Consider the following 20,715-nt stretch of genomic DNA (forward strand, 5'->3'; position numbering starts at 1 on the left):
AGCCTTCTTGCTAGCTTCCATTTTATCAATCGCTTTATCTCTCCACCCTCAAATCATCCTATATAAGGGCAATTACCACTCAACCTGGGGCAGTCTTCCCAGTCTCCCCGTTGCTTAGCTCATCCTCCTCACTAAATTGTCCTACTACTGATTGCTTGTTTGGTTTAATTACCCAAGATTGAGCACTCGACTCAATTGTGCAAGTAAACCAACCCAATCCAATCCATTCACAACAAATTTATGGTGCCCGAGGTGAGGTACGAACTCACGACCTTCAGATTATGAGACTGATTTAACCGTTGTAATATGAACTCCGAATCATTTTGATACATTTTTAAAATGACTACAGTTTGTTTTGCTTGTAAAATTAAGTTGGTAATACCTGATTCATCATCGTTTATCTGAAGGTATCGATCTTCTTCTTCTTTTCTTTTGGTTGAGACTGAAATCTGCTGGATGAATTGTTTCCACTCTGTATTGACCGATTCCAACGCCTCTATGTATATTTGGATATGCATGATTTTTTCTTGGGTGATCCTTCTCCGTTCCTGATGAAGACGGATTGTTTCGTCGGTTGTTGTCATTTGGTCAACCGAATCCAAGTTCAGACGCTTGATTTCGTTGAGGACTCCAATCCAATCCATTCACAACAAATTTATGGTGCCACGAGCCGGGAACATGTCATCCATCATCATCAGAACCGCAGACCAAACAAAACGAAGATTGTGTGAAGTCCTCAACGAAATCAAGCGTCTGAACTTGGATTCGGTCGACCAAATGACAACAACCGACGAAACAATCCGTCTTCATCAGGAACGGAGAAGGATCACCCAAGAAAAAATCATGCATATCCAAATATACATAGAGGCGTTGGAATCGGTCAATACAGAGTGGAAACAATTCATCCAGCAGATTTCAGTCTCAACCAAAAGAAAAGAAGAAGAAGATCGATACCTTCAGATAAACGATGATGAATCAGGTATTACCAACTTAATTTTACAAGCAAAACAAACTGTAGTCATTTTAAAAATGTATCAAAATGATTCGGAGTTCATATTACAACGGTTAAATCAGTCTCATAATCTGAAGGTCGTGAGTTCGTACCTCACCTCGGGCACCATAAATTTGTTGTGAATGGATTGGATTGGGTTGGTTTACTTGCACAATTGAGTCGAGTGCTCAATCTTGGGTAATTAAACCAAACAAGCAATCAGTAGTAGGACAATTTAGTGAGGAGGATGAGCTAAGCAACGGGGAGACTGGGAAGACTGCCCCAGGTTGAGTGGTAATTGCCCTTATATAGGATGATTTGAGGGGGAGAGATAAAGCGATTGAGCACTCGACTCAATTGTGCAAGTAAACCAACCCAATCCAATCCATTCACAACAATATTTATCGCAATTCTTCGGTACAGAATGAAATTTTGTTATCATAATTAGAAAATTTCAGTGTTTTATCAGCATTTTACTTCCATTTTTTAAATTGAATTGTTATAGCGATGATTCATTGCATTACTATTTTCTCACTGATAGCGCTGTTATCAACAAACATATTTCATTATCAAACCTGACAAGTTTATCAGCTGACTTAGTATCACTGAATGGTATCATTCACTAATTCCCATTAATGACATAAATAAGAGTTGCAATATTGCAATCGGAAATGTTGCAATGGTAAAGAATCAGAGAATTAAAATAATCATTAATTTCGATTTAAATAAAATTTTCAAGTTTGGTTTCAATTCAAATTTTATTTCAAATTTTTAATTATCATTCTTTAAATTAATCTCTTTTTTCATTCAAAAAATCTAATAGTTTGGAATGCATTTGACATCAGATAATCAATTATTATATTTCTTATTTATTAATTCATTCTACAGCTTTTACTCGTTCATAATTTTACTTTAACCTTTTATTATATTCTTGTGAAATGTTTTATTTATTTAATTTTTACACATTTTTTTTTTAAATCTTTTTTGCATTGAATTTTTGAGATTTGATTTGATTATTTTGAATTTTTCGAAATTTACAAAAAATGTTAATTTTTAACTGAGTAATACATTGTAAATGATTATTTGCCATCTTGTAAAATTGACAAACAAAAAAAAAGAGAAATAAAGTTTTAATCAAATGAATAATGCAAAAATGCTTACCAGTAATTATAGAAATAAATCAATGATTCATTTTAGCTTTAAAAATTCATCAAAAAATTGAATAATACAAAAATAATTTTTCTTAAATTAATTCCAAATGATTTATTTTAGTAGTAGAAAATGAGAAAATTTAATTGCTTAGAATAGCCTTTAGTCTAAATAATGAATGTGTCACCAAAGGCTATTTTCAAATATGATAGTCTAAAATAATTTTATACCATTCAAACATTCATTTTCTTTTTTAATTAAAAAGAAAAATATGTAAGCAAAGAATAAATGAGCAACAAAATTATTTTGAATTAAAATTTTAATCCTTAAAATTTCTTACAATTGTAATTTCCAATGTCCTAGAACAATGCTTCAATGAATTTCAATTTGAAAAATACAGATTAATTGATAATTATTCGAATAATTTATGCGTAAAAATGGTACTAATAAAGCAAATAGCAGTAATAATTAGAAGAGAGAAAGTAGTTGTTGTGACAGTTGCGCCATTGCAACTATCTGAATTACAGCAACAATATTCCGCCGCGTTATTTGCATCATAGAAACAACCATTACCAACTTTCTATAAACAAATAATTAAACATATTTTCTTTTTCCTAAAATAATAATATAAATTGATTAGAAAACAAAATTAATTATTGATTTTTAATTTATTAAATTGATTTAATCATATATTTAAAAGCTCAGTTATATATAATAAATGATCTAATATAATCTATATTATTAAATTTTATATATCTAATATAAAAAACAAAGTTAAAAAAAAAAAACTTAAGCTAAATCATACCATTTAGACTCAAATTAAAAGATTTAATTATTGATTGCTGTAATTTCTTGTTAAATTTTATGGATCGAAATATCATTTGTAATTATGCACTTCAATTTATTACAGTAAAAGAGATAATTAATTATTGATTGATTGATCATTTGACTTTTAAACTTTTTAAGTTTGTTGTTAAACTTCAATTTTAAAATTGATTAACTTTCTGAATGCAATTCAAAGAATGCAATTCAATTACGAAATTTTAATTAGCAACAAATTTAAAAAAATAAAAACAACAAAACTCACATAACATTGTGAATTCGGATCGCAAGTTTTCTCAATAACATCTTCATTATCTGCAAAAGAAGAAAATTTTTTTGCAGACAAATAAATTGATGTAAATTATTTTAAAAAAAAATCAAGATAAAAAATAGAAATTACTAATTAAGTGATTTCATTAATATTGTTGTTATTATCATTACTATTATTATTATTATTACTATTATTATTATCATTATTATCATTATTATCATCATTATTATTATTAATATTATTATTATTATCTGTACTTTGTCATTATTCATTACCAATTGTTTTGTTTTGGGAAATTTATTTCATCGCAAATATTATCACATTGTTGTTTTTCTTACATAAGACTGATATGATAAAAATCAGTTTTGTTAGATAATTATGCAAATAAATTATTATTTCTTCTTTTTTTTTTATTATTTTCACATTTTTAAGAATATGAAATGTTCAAATTTTTAGGGAAGAAAAAATAATGAAATAAAATAAATAAATTTTTTAAGATGAATTGAAATGCTATATTTAATAATTTGAATAATTCTAACTTTTGTCATGATTATTAATTATACGAGAGAGGGAAAGAGAGAAAGAGGTGGGATAAATGATTATAAATATGAAATAATTAATTACATAAATTCATCATAAAATTTGATATGAAATATTTTTTTTCTATATTTTAAAAGCAAAGTAAAAAAAAAAAAATGTTCTTTTATGATTAATATTTCATTTAAAATCACTTCAAAAACTATTTTAATAATTTAATTATTGATATTCTGATTGTTCCTTATATTAATTCAATATTTATTATTTTAATTTTTCAAACTTACATTGAATTGCAAAATGTCTTTTAACGCAAAAGTTTGATGTCGCAGGGCATAAAACCTCGGCGAATGATCCGCCATTACCCAATGCGCCGAAATATTGTCGTCCAACAAAGCATTTTAATGCATCACTTGTTGTTATAAGCATTGCCAGTAATGGTATTGGATAGAAAATAAATTTTAACATAATTTACTAAAAGAAAGTAACAAGAAAGAAAGAGAGAAAGAGAGAGAGAAAAGAAAGAAAGAGAGAGAGAAAAAAACAAAGTGGAATAAATGATTATAATTATAAAATTAATTAATTACATAAAATCATCATAAATCAATATGAAATTTTGTTTTTATTTTTTAAAAGCAAAATGAAAATATGTTATTTTATGATTAATATTTGATGTAAAACCACTTCAAAAAACTATTTTAATATTTTAATTAATGATATTCTGATTGTTCCTTGCATTTCTTTTTTCCATATTTTTGATAATAAATGTAATAAACTATTATTACTTATAACTAAAATACAATTAAAAAAAAAAAAGTTAATTGAAAAAAAATTAACTAACTACTATTATTTATTACTAAATTATGATTTGAAAAAAGAGAATAGCTTAATTCATTTCATTTTTTGAAGATTTGATTTAAATTGAATAACAGTGTGCTACATTTTTATACACTCTCTACGCATGCATTCATTTATTAATAACAATTATAATTTAAACTATATAAATTAGGCTAACTTAAATTAATATTAAATTAACTTATACTTATTTTTTATTAAATCATATGTAGATTTAAATTTTTGTTTTGATATTTTTATGATTAAAATAAATTAAATGATAGAAATTTGTTGCTAAAATTCTTGCTAAAAATATTTAAAATTCAGCAAATTTTTAAAGCAATAAAATGATTGGTTAAAAAAAAAAAAAAAGAAAAAGGATATATAAGTAAGTAAGAGAAAATGGAATGGTATAAAAATAATGTGAATATGTTGTCAACTATTATACTGCTTTTGATGAATTCCTGAAAGTGCTTCTCGGAACAGGGTGACAGGTGACAAAACATAGCAAATGCATAATATCGAGAATAACTTCAAACAGTCGTTTTATTTTCATCTATTAGGCTGTACATTAAGAATAGTTTTAAGTTAATAAATGAAATAATCATTTATGTGCTTCAATTTCTTATCAGCAATCAATCGAATCAGTTAAAAAAATTTTTTTTTTGGTATCTGAAAAATTTCGAATTAATTTGTAAAAATGTTGGTTAAAAAAAAATAAATAAAAGGCAAATGAAAACAATAAATATGTTAAAATTTTAAAGCTTTAATTATTAATACTCAATTATCAATACTTAACTTATATACATTAAAAATAACTGAGGAAAAAATATAATGCATGCGTATTCACACGTTCATGCATATATTTATTGACGTGCACACGTAAGTGAAATACTTTTCATTGATAAATTAATTATGCTATAATTAATCATAATAGCAGTTATATTAATTATCAATTCTTAATTTTCCACTGAATTTATTGGGCAATTAAATTTATGGAAGAAATTAAATTTAATATTATGAGATGAAAAGAATCGTTTCAAATTGTTATTGAATGAAATTTCATCCAAAATTTAAATTCAATTTCAATTTACACAACAATTTTTTTCATCCATTTTCTATTTCATTGATAAATTGTAAATTCCAAGAATACGACTGTTGCATTAAGGCTTTCGAACATACTTTAGTGATAAGAATTTTTTTTTTTTTTTTTTTGCCCTAAAAGATATGATTTAATCATACTAAGTGCAAATGATTGCTGATAACAAGTATATTTGATTTTTATCGTTGGCTAAAATTTCTATTTATTTTTTAAAATAAAAAAATTTACAAATTATTGAAGAAAGTTTGAGAAAAAATTGTTATTACAAATGACAACAATATATTTTAATAATAAAATACATTTAAGTGCAAATTAGAAAACAATATGAAAGAGGTACTAAATGAAAAAAAAAAAAAAAAAAAAGAAGAAAATTTATAATTTATTTATGTTTATTTATAAACTATTGTTCATTTATAATTTAAATCACTACCTAATTCTGATTGTTAAAAGTTTGATCAATTTGTGAAGTTTAAAATGAAATTATACTATTGTGCAAAACAAAGTTTGTTTGTGTGTTTTTTTTTTTTTTTTTTCAAATTATAAATAAACAAAAAACAAAAATAACTGAAATTATTAAAAATAGAAAATTAAAATTCGAAAATTCAAAAATATTTTTTTTTAATATAAATAAACAAAAACCTATGAATTACTAAAATTATTAAAATTTAGAAATTTAAACTGTTTTTTTGATGTGATTTCTCATTATTTTAACATATCAATTCGAAATTCTTTTCATCATTTAGCAATGAATTCATACTGCATTTGATATTAATCATAAATTTATAGTTATAAAAATAAATGTGATAATTAAACAAGGTAACCAATAATAAAGGTATGTCATCGATCCATTGCAAAGATTTGACCTACAGCAACATATTTCCATTTCATTATAGTTATCATATAAACAACGTGACCCAATAGTCTGAAAATATGTAAAAAAAAAAAACGAAAAAAAAAAAAACAAAAAAAATTATTTAAAAAAATTTGTTAAAAAAAAAAAAACAAAATATGAACAAAATTTTATTTTCATTAAAATTAAATTAATTTTTTTTTTTTTTTAAATCAAATTTTTGTTTCTCAGACATTTATTGAATTAATCAAATAAAAATATGGGAGACAGAAAGAGAGAGAGAGAGAGAAAACACCGAAAAAAAAAAATTAGTACAAAGATATGTTTGTTGAAAATGAAATTAAAATTTCAACTAACAGCGCAAAAATTTTCCGCATCACATCCTTTTTCAATAATAAGGCCCTGCACTGCAAAAAAATAAAATAAAATAAAGATAAAAATAAAAAATTGAAATTGAAAAATTTTTTTCTATTGTAATATTTTACTTATCAATTTTTTCAAATTTTTTTTTTTTTTATTTTTTTATTTTATTAAATTTGATAAGTCATCGTTTTCACTCAGTGAAATGATATGACTTGCGCTATTCATGTAGATATATACTAATTTAAAATTTTAAATTATAAGCATTTTTTAAATTCTGAAATAAATGTGATAAAATTTATCAAGTTTAAATTAACCTGGATCAATGGTTGCCATTTTAGCACAATAATTGACATTTGCGCTACATTGGGTATACATTAAGCCAAAATTTAAACGTCCCGTAAGACAGTCCAAACTATTCACTAATATCATTTGTAAAATAATTGCAAAAGTAATCAGTGTCAGGTGACACATTTCTGCTTGTTATTATAACAATAATCTAAAAATAAATTTAAAATAGTGCTCAAATTTTTAAAAAAAAAAAAAAAAAATTCAAAAAATAAAAAAAATTGAATTAAAATAGCATAAAACAAGTTTTTCTAATAAAGCATTTATAGATAATTTTACATTTTGCAATGCATACAATATTATTTTCCCAATAATCGAATTATCAAAATTTGATATATTAAATTATTTTAAAATGGAAATTAATTAATTGATATTATACGAAAATAGTTTTCAACAATTTTTGTGTTTTTTAAAACAAATCCATTATATGATTACAAATTTTTACTTGTTTTTTTAGCACATTTATTTTTGAAATTGTAAGAAAAAAAAAAGAAAAAATGAAATTGCAAACAAAAGGCTTTTAAGTATTTCATTATTTAATAATTATTCAAATTGATTTGAAACAAAAAAAAAGCTCTAAATGCATTAATGACCTAAATTGATTCAATTTGAAACTTTTGATATAAAATGCTTAGATAGAATTGATTAGATCAAAAAAAAAAAAAAAAAAAGGAAACATAAAATAAACTTCAAACAGATTATTGACATAAATAATTTGTGCAATTTAATTTAAAACAAATGTATATCCAGTTATAAATTTTACTAAAACATACTTATTTATGAAAATAAAATATTTTATGAAATTATTTCAACAATATACAAAGTAGAATAAGGGAAAAGCTGTAAAAGTTTTAAGTTTCATTCCTTTGCTACCTCTCTCTCTCTCTTTCCCTCTCTCTCTCCCTCTGTCCCTTTCTCTCTCTGTCTTTGTTAGTTATATTTAACTTTTATACGTATATTTTATATTTTTGCCAATAAACGAATATAAATCAATATTTGCTTATGTTTATCAATGCTTATTCATAGCAAAAAAGGCCATTTCAGGATGTTTTACTATTGATCAAATTCAAATAATTCAGTGAATCAAACCGGAAATTAAATTTTACAATTTATAAAGCATTGAAAAAATTGAATTTTATTTGCTTATGAACGATATAAATCAGCATGACAAATATAATCTATGATAAACTATTTCAGATCAATTTTTTTCAATCTGTTAAAAAAAAAAAAACAAAAAACGTGATAGTACCAAAATTTTCAATTTATAACGTAAAATAAGACGTGGAGCAAGATACGGACGTGATGATAAATTTACACGTGTATCGATTTTTTTTTTTTGAAAGATTTCAAGTGTTAACAATTAATTTAGTCCTCTGATAAATGGTTGACCTTTTTCATTTTCAAATTAAATTTTTGATTTGTTAGCAAAAATATTACTATAAATTATATTTATATTTGAAATATTAATTGAAATATTATATTAAAACATTAATGTTTGAAAATATTTGAAATATTAATTAATCGATTGACAATATTAATTAATCGATTGACAATTTGAGTGCTAAAACAATAATAAATTAACAGTGTTAAAATTTATTTTATCATTTTATTATTTGCGCTAACAATTCAGAAGCCCAAAAATTATATGAAAAATTTTAATTAATAATAAAAGTTAATAATCTTAGATGAAAAAAGTCAAACTTTAGTGTAATTTATTGCTAATAAATTACAAGCTTATAAGATATTTATTATCATTTCAATTAGTGCTGATAAGAAAATTTGAAAATTTTTCATGCACAAATTTTGATATCATATCATTTAATTTGTTATCATTTATTGATTTTTATTTCATTTAATATCAATTTCATACTTTTTTTCTTTCGCATTCATTATATGCTTCAATAATAAAATTTTTTTGTTTCAGGAAATAGTTAAATAATTTGAAAAAAGTATGACATATTTTGATATTATCTTTTAATATTTTCCCTTTTTTTTTCGTTTTTAATTTTTCAAAAAAAAAAAAAAATTTTTTTTTCTTAATTTAAAAAAGCAAAAATGATAAATTTTTTAAATAATATAAAATATTATTGAATTTTTCTTCTTCTTTTTTCACTTCTCACTAATTTATGCTTATTTGGTTTCATGGTATGCGCAAAAAAAAAAAAAAGAAAAGAAAAATGCGCCTTTCTTCCTTTGTATTTAATATTGCTTAATGCTATTTCAAGCTTGCTTTTTCCATGGTTACCTTTTGAAAATATCAAATATACCTAAGAATGATTGAAATAGCCACCTGCCGTTAATTGATAAAAATGGACAGAAATTTATTTTTTGACTATGAACTGAGAAATATTTTTGCATTTTTATGATCAAAATTGAAAATGGCATTGTCATTTTTAAAATGGATAAAATACTAATAATTCTGACAACGAAAATGGAAGAAGCAATTTTGGTTAACAAATAATCAAAATGGCTAAATTATCTTTTCTTGAAATGTTGTATCATCCATAAAAGAAGAAAATACATTACTTAGTTACCACTTATATTCATTCTCTTATGAATTTCAGTAAATTATAACTATTTCAAGAAAAAAAAAGAAACGAAAAAAAAAAAATAATAAAACGAATTGCTAGAAGCCAAAATCAACACTTTATCGATCGAAAAATTATTTGAAACAAAAGTTACTTTTCGATGTAAAACTATGGAAATAAAAATACAACGGTGAATCGAATATTTATAATTCAAAAACTTATAAAATGGTTTTTCGAATTTAAAAAATAAACGGATAATTTTTTTATTTCTAAAAATAAGAATTTCAAAATTTATCGGAATTATCAGAATTTTGTTTTATTCAGAATTATCGGAATTGAATTTTATTTTTATAATAATCAGAATTTTATTTGGCTATTTTATTTTTATCAAATCTAGTATATTATATAATCATACAAAAGCATGGAGAAGACAATAAATTCATTAAATTCATTTATTTGAAATTTTAATTTTAACTCTTAGAAGATTATGAACTTAATTATTACTAGTTCTATGTTTTGTTTTTTCTGTACAAATAACTGAAATATTAACAGCATTTTATAAATAAATATAGTTTACAATGGTCCATTTAGCTTTTTCTATATTTTATAATTAAAATAAAAAAAGAGAAGACGATAAATTCATTAAATTCATTTATTTAAAATTTTAATTTTAATTATTACAAAATTATTAACTTATTTATTACTAGTTTTATGTCTTTTTTTTTCGGTACAAGTAATTGAAATATTAATAGCATTTCATAAATAAATACAGTTTACAATGGTCCATTTAACTTTTTCTATATTTTATAGTTAAAATTAAAAAAGAAAAAATGATAAATTCATTAATATAAAATTTCGATTTTAATTATTACAAAATTATTAACTTATTTATTATTAGTTCTATGTCTTTTTTTTTGTACAAATAATTGAAATATTAGCAGCATTTCACAAATAATTACAGTTTTAGATTGGTCCATTCGACTTTTCCATCATTAAAAGTCATCAAAAGCAGCTGGTAATGACCGTTCGTTTTGCCTTGTCCCTGTCCAATCCTCTCGAGACACATCTGCTTCATTTCATGCAAATCAATATAAATTGCTTCGATCAAAATCATCAAATTTCTTCATGCATTTCAATTTTTACTAATTTTTGCTTGTTAATAACAATAAATGCTATTTTATTCAAACAATTACAATAATTACTTTTTTTTTTTTAAAATATTATCAAAAAATTATTATAATATCATACAATTATAACTGTATATATCATTTCTTTTTTTTGTGTGTGTACAATTTGAATATTGTTAACAACTTATCATAATATACAATTATTATTATTATTTTTTTATTGCAGTAAATATATATTTAAATAATGAAATTTTATTATAGTAATAATTGAAAAGTTTATCACAATATCATAATAATTTAATCATAATAATAATCAATTTTTTTTTTATCATATGTTATTTTCTTTATAATATCATAATTAAAACTAAAATTGAAATATCAATAAAGGTTAATCATTTTTGTTAGTGCTAAATAAATTGTAATGAATTGAAAATTGTTGTGATGGAACACAGTTTGTTGTCAGAATTGTGGCAAATGAAGCAATGGAAGACAGCTTGCGGTTGACAATTATGCGATTTGGAGCTGAATGACATTATAAGGCATTGCTACGGGCAACAACATCTGTTCATTTCATTTTCATTTCATTTTCATTTATAAAGTAAAGAATTTTGGTATTTATAAGCATAGATTGTTCTCACTAATTTTCCAATTAATGCAAATTTGTTTTGGCTAATTTTGGCATTTTTTTTTTCTTCTACCGTAATACCCACTTATCATAATAATTCGTGTCAAATTATGGTTAATTATGATTATCAAAAAGAAACAAATTGAAAATAACTAACTATTTTAATACTACTAATGAAGTTAATTAAATATAACTAACTTTTTTTTTTTTTTTTTGCAATGATAAGTTTTTGTAAGTAAGAATTGAATGAAAGGGTGATTAAGCGATGAAGAAATACTACTATATTTTGCATAAATGAGCTTTAAGTAATCACTAACAAACGTAATGCATTCATGCTAATTGCAGTAGTTCAATTGTCAACTGAGATAGGATATTGAGAAACGGTTGTCGACCTCGGGTGACCTTTTTTCCCCTTCCATTGGTCCACCTGCCTTCAATGTCTCACTCCTCCTATTAACAATACTACCATTACAAGTGGACATCTGCTCTTCCATCTCTAAAATCATTAGAAAATGTACAGACAACATTTTAGAATAATCTCTTAAAAAGTGTTTTTTTATTCATTTATTTTTTTTTTTAATTTCAACTTTTTTAATCAAAAAAAAATTAAAACTAATTTTACTAATCCACCATTATCTATTCATCTTCAATAATATCCTTAAGACTTTTTGCTATACATAAATAAGCTTAATTGTTATTTTCTATGCAAAAAAAAAGAAGAAAAAACAATACTCAATGATCAAATCGTTATCATTTAATGATAATATTGATAGTAATCAGATCAAATAAATTTTAATAACAACTGCTATAAGCGATGAATGCATAGATAATATTATGCTACACTTTCTATCAAACTATTATAGACTAATTAAATTTCTTGAATTTTATTTTGATGCGTGAAATTTATAAATTAGAATTGGAAATTTCAGTAATTAATTAAAATTGCCAACCTCACGTGGTCCTCGGTAGTATAGTGGTGAGTATCCGCGCCTGTCACGTGCGAGACCCGGGTTCGATTCCCGGCCGGGGAGTGACCTCTTTTGTGTGAACTATGAAATGTTATGCGCGTCATTCACTGCCTTTTTCGACTCTTATCTGTATGATGATAATGAATTTTAATCATGATAAAAATGATAAAATTAGCTATTTCCATTAAAAATAATTCCATTTTAGTTTTAATTAAAATGACCCGATATAACTGATGGTAATTTGAATCAAATTTTTCAATTTACATCAAAGCATTGCTAAAAAAAAAAATTTATTAGTATATCAATTTATAATTATATTTTATAATAATTCTAATTTTAGACCACAAATAGTCCAATAATTAATAATTATATTAATTCCAATTTTACATCACAAATATTTAATTTTTCAAATAAAACTTTCACTACAATGTAAAATGCTTACCACAGCATAATCCTCGGTAGTATAGTGGTGAGTATCCGCGCCTGTCACGTGCGAGACCCGGGTTCGATTCCCGGCCGGGGAGGTCAGCCATTTTTGCAAGGAAAATATGTGCATTTAATTTTTTTTCCTGTTTTTTAAATTTCAAATTTTTGTTTGATAAAAAGAAACGAAGAAGAGGAGAGAGAGAAAAAAAGGAGAGATTATATTGAATATTTCATCAATTATGCAATAATGATTAGTGTGTGAAATTTTTGCAGCTGTTTTGTATGTGAAAAGAAAAGGATAAGAAGATAAGAGAAGAGAAGAGAAGAAAAAATTAAAAAAAAAAAAGAAGAAAAAAGAGGTGAAAGATGATAATAAATAGGAATGGTAGAATTGATTGCGTAATAATCTCATGGATCGATCATTTGCGAATTCACTAATGAAAAAGGTCATTAATTAGAAATGGAATAAAGAAAAGAAAAAAGATGGTTAATTTATACTACTGATACGGTAGTAATCTGATTACTACCGTATCATTTCAACAATTTTCTTGTTCATTTGTTTTTAATTTTTTTTTTTTTTTTATAAATAATAAAAATCATCGAAGAAAGTTTTTCTTCGTTTTTTCTTTTTCCTCTATTAAGAAAACAAATGTATTAAAAATCATTTCTTTCTTGGTGGTAATATTGATAAAATAAGTAATGATGATAAATTGCTATTGTTGATGATAATAATTATTAAAAATAAATGATGTACTGTTTATTTATGATAGTGATGATAATGTGATACTAAAAATTATAATATACGATATTAAAAATAATGATTAATCATGTATAACATTTATATAAACATTATCATCATTGTTATGTTTTGTTGTTGTTAATTTAGAAATTTTAGTTTTACCTTTTTTTTTGCTTTTTCTCGATAATTTTGTGGGAAAAAATAAAAGAATATGAAATGAAATATAGTAAAACTATGTATGTGTATAAATAACAATACATGAATGATAAAGAAGTAACGTCATATGGTGGTGGCGCTATATGGATTACATTAAGCGCCCCAGAACAGATTGCTCATAAATCTTTACTTGTCCGCAACCACTCATTTCATACAACAAAAATACCATTGCATTTCGACTTCATCCAGCAGTAATGTGGAACATATGGGAAGAAAATTGGTATTGAAAAGAGAACAGATTTCAATGCAATGACATTTTCCGCTTTCGCGCAATATGGTCTAATCTTTCAAACCGAAGAGACAACAACAACAATAACAACAATTAACAAACAACAAATAACAACAAAATGCAAGCATTGGTTAATATTTTGCTTCTAAAGGATCAACAAGAAAGTTCTCGTCAAATTCTGATCGTTGATCAAAGTTCAACTTTTCGTCTAATGTACTAGTAATGATAATTCAAACAATTTTTAGTCTCTCAATTAAAATCAATTAAAAGAAATGATAATACTAAATTAGTATATATTTTACAAGCGCTTTTCGAAATGATTATTTTGCCTTTTTAAATTAAAATTTACCAGTGATAGAGAAATTAGAGAAGTTATTCTTAGACTTTAAAAAAAAAGATGAAATTAATGATATTTTGTCTTTGTTTTTAATCTGAAATTTAAATAAAGTGTAAAAGTTTAAGTTACAGATGGATTTTTGAGATTTGTCGTAATTTATTTTAATTATTTAATAACTGAAAGTTGATTATTATAAACGAAAATTATTTGATCAACCTAGGGAAGTTAAAAACTTACAGACTTTTTATCTGTTGATTTACATTTTGCCTAATTTTATCTTAAACTTTTGATAATTTTTTTTTTGCTGAATTCCTCATCACTACTTTTGAGAGAAAGAATATTTAATAAAATAAAAAAGAAAAAATCAATAAATTATTTAATTTAAACTAACAAATTTAATAATTTAAATAAATCAAATAAATTGAAGTTGAAACTATAAAATTTAAATGAACCTAATAAAATTTACAAAAATTCAGATGTATATTCATATAAACAAATGGTGCTTACTCCAATTTCTTGTCTCTTTTTTTTTTTTTTTGATTTCTTAAATTTGCTTAAGAAGCCAAACAGACGGTTTTTAAAATAAATCCAGATACCAGATGGTATTTGAAAATTTCGAACGGATTTTCAAAATCCTTTGATCTTCACTTCTTTTTCTTCTTCTTTCTTCTATTTTAGCTTAAATTTAAATTTTAATTTAAATTTTCACTAGCCAGAATGCAATTAACATAATTGTTTGACATGAAAAGAAGTTAAAGATTAGAGCATTTTCTTTTTTTTTTTTTTTTTTTTTTGATAATTAATTTAGATGAAATTTGGATGAAAATTTGAACCGCCTTCATGGAAAATTATTCATGAATGATTGGATGGGTTAGAAATGGGCGAAAATAAGATGGGTTAATGTTGTTGGTGGGTAAATATAAACTGGGTGGAGCAAATCAAATATTTTCCACATCTTCCAACAACAAATTACTAAGAGAAAATGGGTTGGAGGAATACGGTGTGAAGTAAATGCTACTAGCATATTTACACTTACTTAACATTTACTTTTGGGTAAAAAAATTGGAACGAATGAATTTTAATAAAATATAATTTAGAGAAATTTTTTTTTTTTTTGGATAACTAAACAACATTTTATTTTAATATTTTATTTTTTTTTTTTTTTTTTGCATAGGAAAAAAAAAGCTGCAAATTAATTTTAATGCATTACTTTTTTTCCTTCGTTCTTTTTTTCGTTTTTTTTTTTTTTTTTTTTTTTTTTTCTTGGAGTATTAATATTTTTGAGCATATTCTATTATTTCAAAAAAAATTTTTCATTTATATTAGATAAGAAATTTGAGACACTTTTGGGATATTACTAATGAATAAATATCGAAAAACATTAATTGATCTATTTTTTTTTTTTAGTGTAATTATTTTTTGAAATATTTCAAACTTTTATTTTTTATGAACATTTCCGCATATTCATTAATGTATTATTTATTAGTACAGTGAAATTTTTCCTTTTGGTAACTTAAATTCTATGAAAATTGATTTTCTGCCATCTTTGACTTTTTTTTCCATTTTTTAATAAGAAATAAATGACAGATATTTAATGCATTTATACTACTTTTCAAGGCTTTATTTTTGTTTCTATTCAAGTTATACTATATGTAGTCATGAAAATTAATTAACTAATTTAATTGTTTTATCAAATTTTGTCGCTTCTTTTATTGAAATTTAAAATATCATTTATCATAAATGGAAATTTTTTTTCAGGAATTGGAATAATATTGGCAAATGTTGCGATAATGCTTCAAAACTATTAAAATTCGAAATGAGAATTATGAATATTTCTCATATTATATGGACGATTTAATGCATAATTATATAAAAATTGTGACAAAATGTCTATGAGTGATTTCTTGGTGCAACGTATTTTGGGTCTTAGGCCATCATCAGAAGTACCCTCAAATACCGTAAATGAGCGGAATGCATCATCGATAACGGTACCAAAGGTATCATCCGGAATGCATAATCTTCACCTTGTCACCAATAATCCGACCAGCCCAGTAATCGATTATACAACAGCATTGCAACTTATGCAACTGCAAATGCTTTGCCAGCCAGGCCTTTTAAATTCATTTTTAAGTCAAATGGCCATAATGGGACAAGCCATGAACAGTAGCAACTCGAATAAGGTACGATAAAGTAATATAATGATTAGTCTAATCAAAAAACTATTAATTAAACTATATTTTTTAATCTGAACTTCTAATTAATTATTACAATTTTGTCCTTATATTAGTAATATCAGTATTTACCTAAAAAAAAAAACCTTATATTAGTAATATCAAAAAAAAAATACTTTTTTTAGACTTTCAGATGATATGTTATATTAAAATTTCGATTAAAGCAAAAAACAAGCATTGAAGTTTGAAAATAAAAACTTTCTTTCATCTCTACTAGAAATTTCTGCCCACATTTCTACCTAAGCATAAGTTTAAAGAATTTTCAAAAGTGATGGAATTTATTTGTTATCAATAATTAATGATTGTACCAATCATATTTTTGCTTTTAAAATACCAAATTTTATGATTTGCTAATAATTACGAGCTTCATTTTAAATTCAAATAATACTTACTATTTGAAAGATCACGAAAAATGCACTGTAATTTTGCAATAATCACTTCAGAAATTATAAAGTTTATTTCAAAAAATTAAAACTTATAATTATTTTAAAAAAAAAAAAAAAAAATTATGAAAAAAAAAAATCTAAGCATTTCATGAAATAAGAAGTTTAATTAGAATGAAAATGAATAAAATAATAGGTGAAAACATCAGTTGAAACATCAACGGATAGTTGCGTGGTACCAATACGTGAACGAAAACGACTTGCGTCACGTTGCTCTGATGATTTATCTTCAAAACGATCCAAAGTAATACGACGTTTAGTGGATGATTCAGAAACATGCTCACCTGTTTCGGGAATGTTTATAAAAGTATGTTTATTAATTAATTTTAATATTTAATTAATAAATATTGTATATTTTGATAAATGAAAAAGTTAATTAATCAAATTATTTATGGTAAAATGATAAGATGTAAAATTCATTGTATAAATGATGAAATTTATGCAAAAAGTTAAGAAAATTAAAAAACAAAACTAACTTAAACGTTTAAGAAAATTTAATATTTTGAGAAAATTAAAATAATTGAACAAAAAAAAAATATTATTCCTAAAAAGAAATTTTGGTTTAGATAAATTTAAAAAATTTGATTATTACAGTACAATATTTTTGCTTTCTTTTTTGTTTCAGAAAAAAAAAAAAAAAAAACAAAGCTCAACTATTTTCATCAATTTTTAATAAAATAAAATTTCATTAATTTTTGAAATAGAATTTTAGAAAAGCGCAAATTGCAGGAAGCATCATCTTTACCGCCACCTGATGAGTTACAAGCAGCGGCAGATTTAGATGAGACTGCTGTTTTTGTTAATGTTTCGGAAGAAAGTCGACGTAAAATTGAACAAATTACGAATATCATTGGTGATTGTATATGTGCCTTGTGCAAAGTAATCATTTAATAAAATTTTTGAGTTTAATTTATTTTAATTAAATTACATTGGTTAATTATATTTAACTTATTTATTTAATTCTTATTATTATTTATGTATTTATTTGAAGAATATTTAATAATGCATTTTAGGTTTTATTTCAATTTTCTTTTCCTCTTTTCTACACTTTAAAATTTTGTTTGAATGCTTGGAAATTTACAAAAAAAAAAAGAAAAAAAAAATTATTATTAAAATTTTTATTCATAAAATATGAAAGTTTTATAGCTATTTTTAAAATTAGTAAACAACAAAAACAATAATAAATATAAATAAATCAAATTTATTAGGTTCGATACGACGACGTATTCCGATTAGCACAACATCGATGTCCACGTATCATTCATGAAGAATATCGTTGTCCGGAATGTGATAAGGTTATCATGATGAATTATCACTTATTATCATATTTATAAATGACATGGAACAAATTATTAATTACTAATATTATTAATTACTACTAAATAAAATTATCTATGTTTATTGAATAAATTTTGATTATTAAATAAAATTTTTAATTAGATATAAGTTTATTAGAGAGTCTATTAGATAAAATTATATATGATCAAATTATTAATTATTAAATCATCAATTACATATTGGACAAAATTAAATATATTTTTCAAAAAATAAATTTACAATTTCAATCATTAAACTATTCCATTTAATTCAATTATTGTTGAAAATTTCTGATAATATTCAAAAATAGTTTAACTTCCTTTTTTGCTTGTTTGTTTGTTTGTTTGTCTAAGCATAAACCGAGAAATTTTTCATTACTTTCATTTTATTTATTTATTTTTTAATTTCATTTTTTTAAAGAATCTAACTAATAACATTTTAATCTTTTTTTTTTTTTTTTTTTTTTGTTTATATGCCAAAAGAATATATAAGATTTTAATAAAACAGTGAGTGGAATTTATTATTTTATTAGATTTTAATTTCATTTTTATTTTATTATTTAACTTTTTTAACAGATAAAATTAGTCTTTTTTTTTTACCTTTTTTTTCCTTTCTTTTTTTAAATAAGCGTAACTAATCAAAGAATATAAGCAAGCATATCTTATCATCAAATATGACTAACAAATCATGTAGTAACCAAATAAACTGACCGTTTGTTCATTCTTTATCGCATCCAGAATCCATAATTAAGTGGCAGGTGCATGCGGGGAATTGGATGGGTTCAGAGCGGTTGCTTACCCATTTGGGTAAGCAAAATGCAACTGAAATGATGATAAAATAATGTCATACATCTAATTGTTGTATAAAATATAACATTTAATGAAAAATTAAAAAAAATAAATAAATAAATAAAAAGATAAAAAAAAAAAAGTTAAAAAGATAGGTCAAAATGAGAGATACTTCTTGACCTTACCACCCACTGATTATTATTCGTTTGTTTTTGTTTTTTTTTTAGGCTCTTCGTTTTTTTGTTTCTTTTCTTTTCTCTTCTAATTTTTTTCAAGTATCCGTTAGCATTTCTTTTATCATTTTACCACCCATTGTTAAAGAAATCTTTGATGAACGCATAATTATTGTATACTTTAAATTGGGTTAATTCTAATATTACATATGTATATTGTTGATTAATCATATTAGAATTTGATATTTTGTAAACAACAAATATCAATAAACTCACAAAGTTTGCATAATAAATTCAACTTTACTTCTTTTATCTTATATAAAGCAAAATTATCTCATTTCATCAAAATATATCGCTTTTTTTTTACATTTCGGTGTTTTATTTTATATTTTGTTAATGTCTTATAGATTCCCATATTAATATAACTTTTTTTTTTTCCAAAGTATAAACAAAAATTTAAAAATAATATATAGTAAATGATGAGGTATTTTAGGATTCTCTTTTAATTGATGTGTGATAAAAAAATAAGTTTAAATATATATAATTTAAAATGATTTTAGTTTGAAATGGTTTAGAGTAAGTTTAAATTTAAATTAATTAATAATATAACTGAATTATAAATGAAAATAACTAATGACAATTAATTATATTTTTATTATCAATGAGAAATTTTTCATTCATTTTTTTTTTTTTCATTTCAGGTATTCAGTTGTCCTGCAAATTTAGCATCACATCGCCGTTGGCATAAACCACGCGGAAATGATCCGGTAGCTGCCGCATCATCACAATCTTCTCTTTCCGCTTCCATAAATACCTTCATGTGTGCAACCTGTTCCGTAACATTTGATACTAAAAAAGCTTTCAAATTACATTCCGCACATTGCTCAACCATTCTTTCCAATAATTCTAGTCATTCTCAAAATCATTTCTTAAATTTATTACAACATAACACTTCATCAAATTTAAAATCTAAAACAGAACAACGAAAAATTTGCATATAATTAAGAAATTAACATTAAATTGTGCAAATATATTTATTAGTATAATTGAAATATTATTTAAAATTTAATCGTTTTCTTTTTCTTTTTTTGCTTATATCAAATTTTATTTCAATCTTTCTACCTCATTTGTTTAATTTCATTTTTCTCTTAATCATGTAATTAATTTGGTAATGGAATACTTACTTCATCTTACCATTTCTGATCTATTAACAAATAATTTAGCTCATTCATTTCATTACAAATAAATTCCATTTTTTTTTTTTTTTTTAAAATTGTGCAACGAGTTTTCACTGCATCAATTTGATT

The 20,715-nt window shown here is 23.5% G+C and overlaps 6 protein-coding genes and 2 non-coding genes across 9 annotated transcripts; 4 read left to right on the forward strand and 4 right to left on the reverse strand.

The window, feature by feature from the left end:
• Positions 1–678: 678 nt before the first annotated feature.
• Bm17722 (Uncharacterized protein) lies at positions 679–1,193 on the forward strand (the record flags this gene model as incomplete). Its single annotated transcript, XM_001891553.2, has 2 exons — positions 679–979; positions 1,090–1,193. 2 exons carry the CDS (start codon positions 679–681, stop codon positions 1,191–1,193), a joined length of 405 nt encoding a protein of 134 aa, XP_001891588.2.
• A 1,359-nt stretch (positions 1,194–2,552) lies between these two features.
• On the reverse strand, positions 2,553–4,235 carry Bm155 (Uncharacterized protein; the record flags this gene model as incomplete). 2 transcript variants are annotated; one of them, XM_043081353.1, is made up of 3 exons in its annotated part: positions 2,553–2,720; positions 3,228–3,277; positions 4,055–4,235. In XM_043081353.1, 3 exons carry the CDS (start codon positions 4,233–4,235, stop codon positions 2,553–2,555), a joined length of 399 nt encoding a protein of 132 aa, XP_042937287.1. The 2 variants fall into 2 exon arrangements, with proteins under 2 accessions (XP_042937287.1, XP_001894412.2); XM_001894377.2 differs by having other exon boundaries at positions 4,055–4,196.
• Positions 4,236–6,475: 2,240 nt separating this feature from the next.
• Positions 6,476–7,345, reverse strand: Bm17723 (Uncharacterized protein; the record flags this gene model as incomplete). Its single annotated transcript, XM_043081354.1, has 3 exons — positions 6,476–6,625; positions 6,911–6,960; positions 7,231–7,345. The coding sequence occupies 3 exons, from the start codon at positions 7,343–7,345 to the stop codon at positions 6,476–6,478; spliced, it is 315 nt and encodes a 104-aa protein (XP_042937288.1).
• Positions 7,346–10,744: 3,399 nt separating this feature from the next.
• Bm7938 (Uncharacterized protein) lies at positions 10,745–13,042 on the reverse strand (the record flags this gene model as incomplete). Its single annotated transcript, XM_043081355.1, has 3 exons — positions 10,745–10,910; positions 11,944–12,037; positions 12,952–13,042. The coding sequence occupies 3 exons, from the start codon at positions 13,040–13,042 to the stop codon at positions 10,745–10,747; spliced, it is 351 nt and encodes a 116-aa protein (XP_042937289.1).
• Positions 12,501–12,572, forward strand: Bm14507. Its single transcript has one exon. It is a non-coding gene; the product is annotated as a tRNA-Asp (tRNA).
• Bm14508 lies at positions 12,962–13,033 on the forward strand. The gene has a single exon. It is a non-coding gene; the product is annotated as a tRNA-Asp (tRNA).
• Positions 13,043–16,465: 3,423 nt separating the features above from the next.
• Bma-egl-46 (LD18634p, putative) lies at positions 16,466–20,409 on the forward strand (the record flags this gene model as incomplete). Its single annotated transcript, XM_043081356.1, has 5 exons — positions 16,466–16,636; positions 17,267–17,437; positions 17,860–18,009; positions 18,339–18,425; positions 20,110–20,409. 5 exons carry the CDS (start codon positions 16,466–16,468, stop codon positions 20,407–20,409), a joined length of 879 nt encoding a protein of 292 aa, XP_042937290.1.
• Positions 20,106–20,300, reverse strand: Bm7939 (Uncharacterized protein; the record flags this gene model as incomplete). The annotated part of the gene is made up of 1 exon (XM_043081357.1): positions 20,106–20,300. One exon carries the CDS (start codon positions 20,298–20,300, stop codon positions 20,106–20,108), a length of 195 nt encoding a protein of 64 aa, XP_042937291.1.
• Positions 20,410–20,715: the final 306 nt, after the last annotated feature.

Source organism: Brugia malayi (assembly GCF_000002995.4).
Source record: "Brugia malayi strain FR3 genome assembly, contig: Bm_v4_Chr4_scaffold_001, whole genome shotgun sequence".
Lineage (NCBI taxonomy): Eukaryota > Metazoa > Nematoda > Chromadorea > Rhabditida > Onchocercidae > Brugia > Brugia malayi.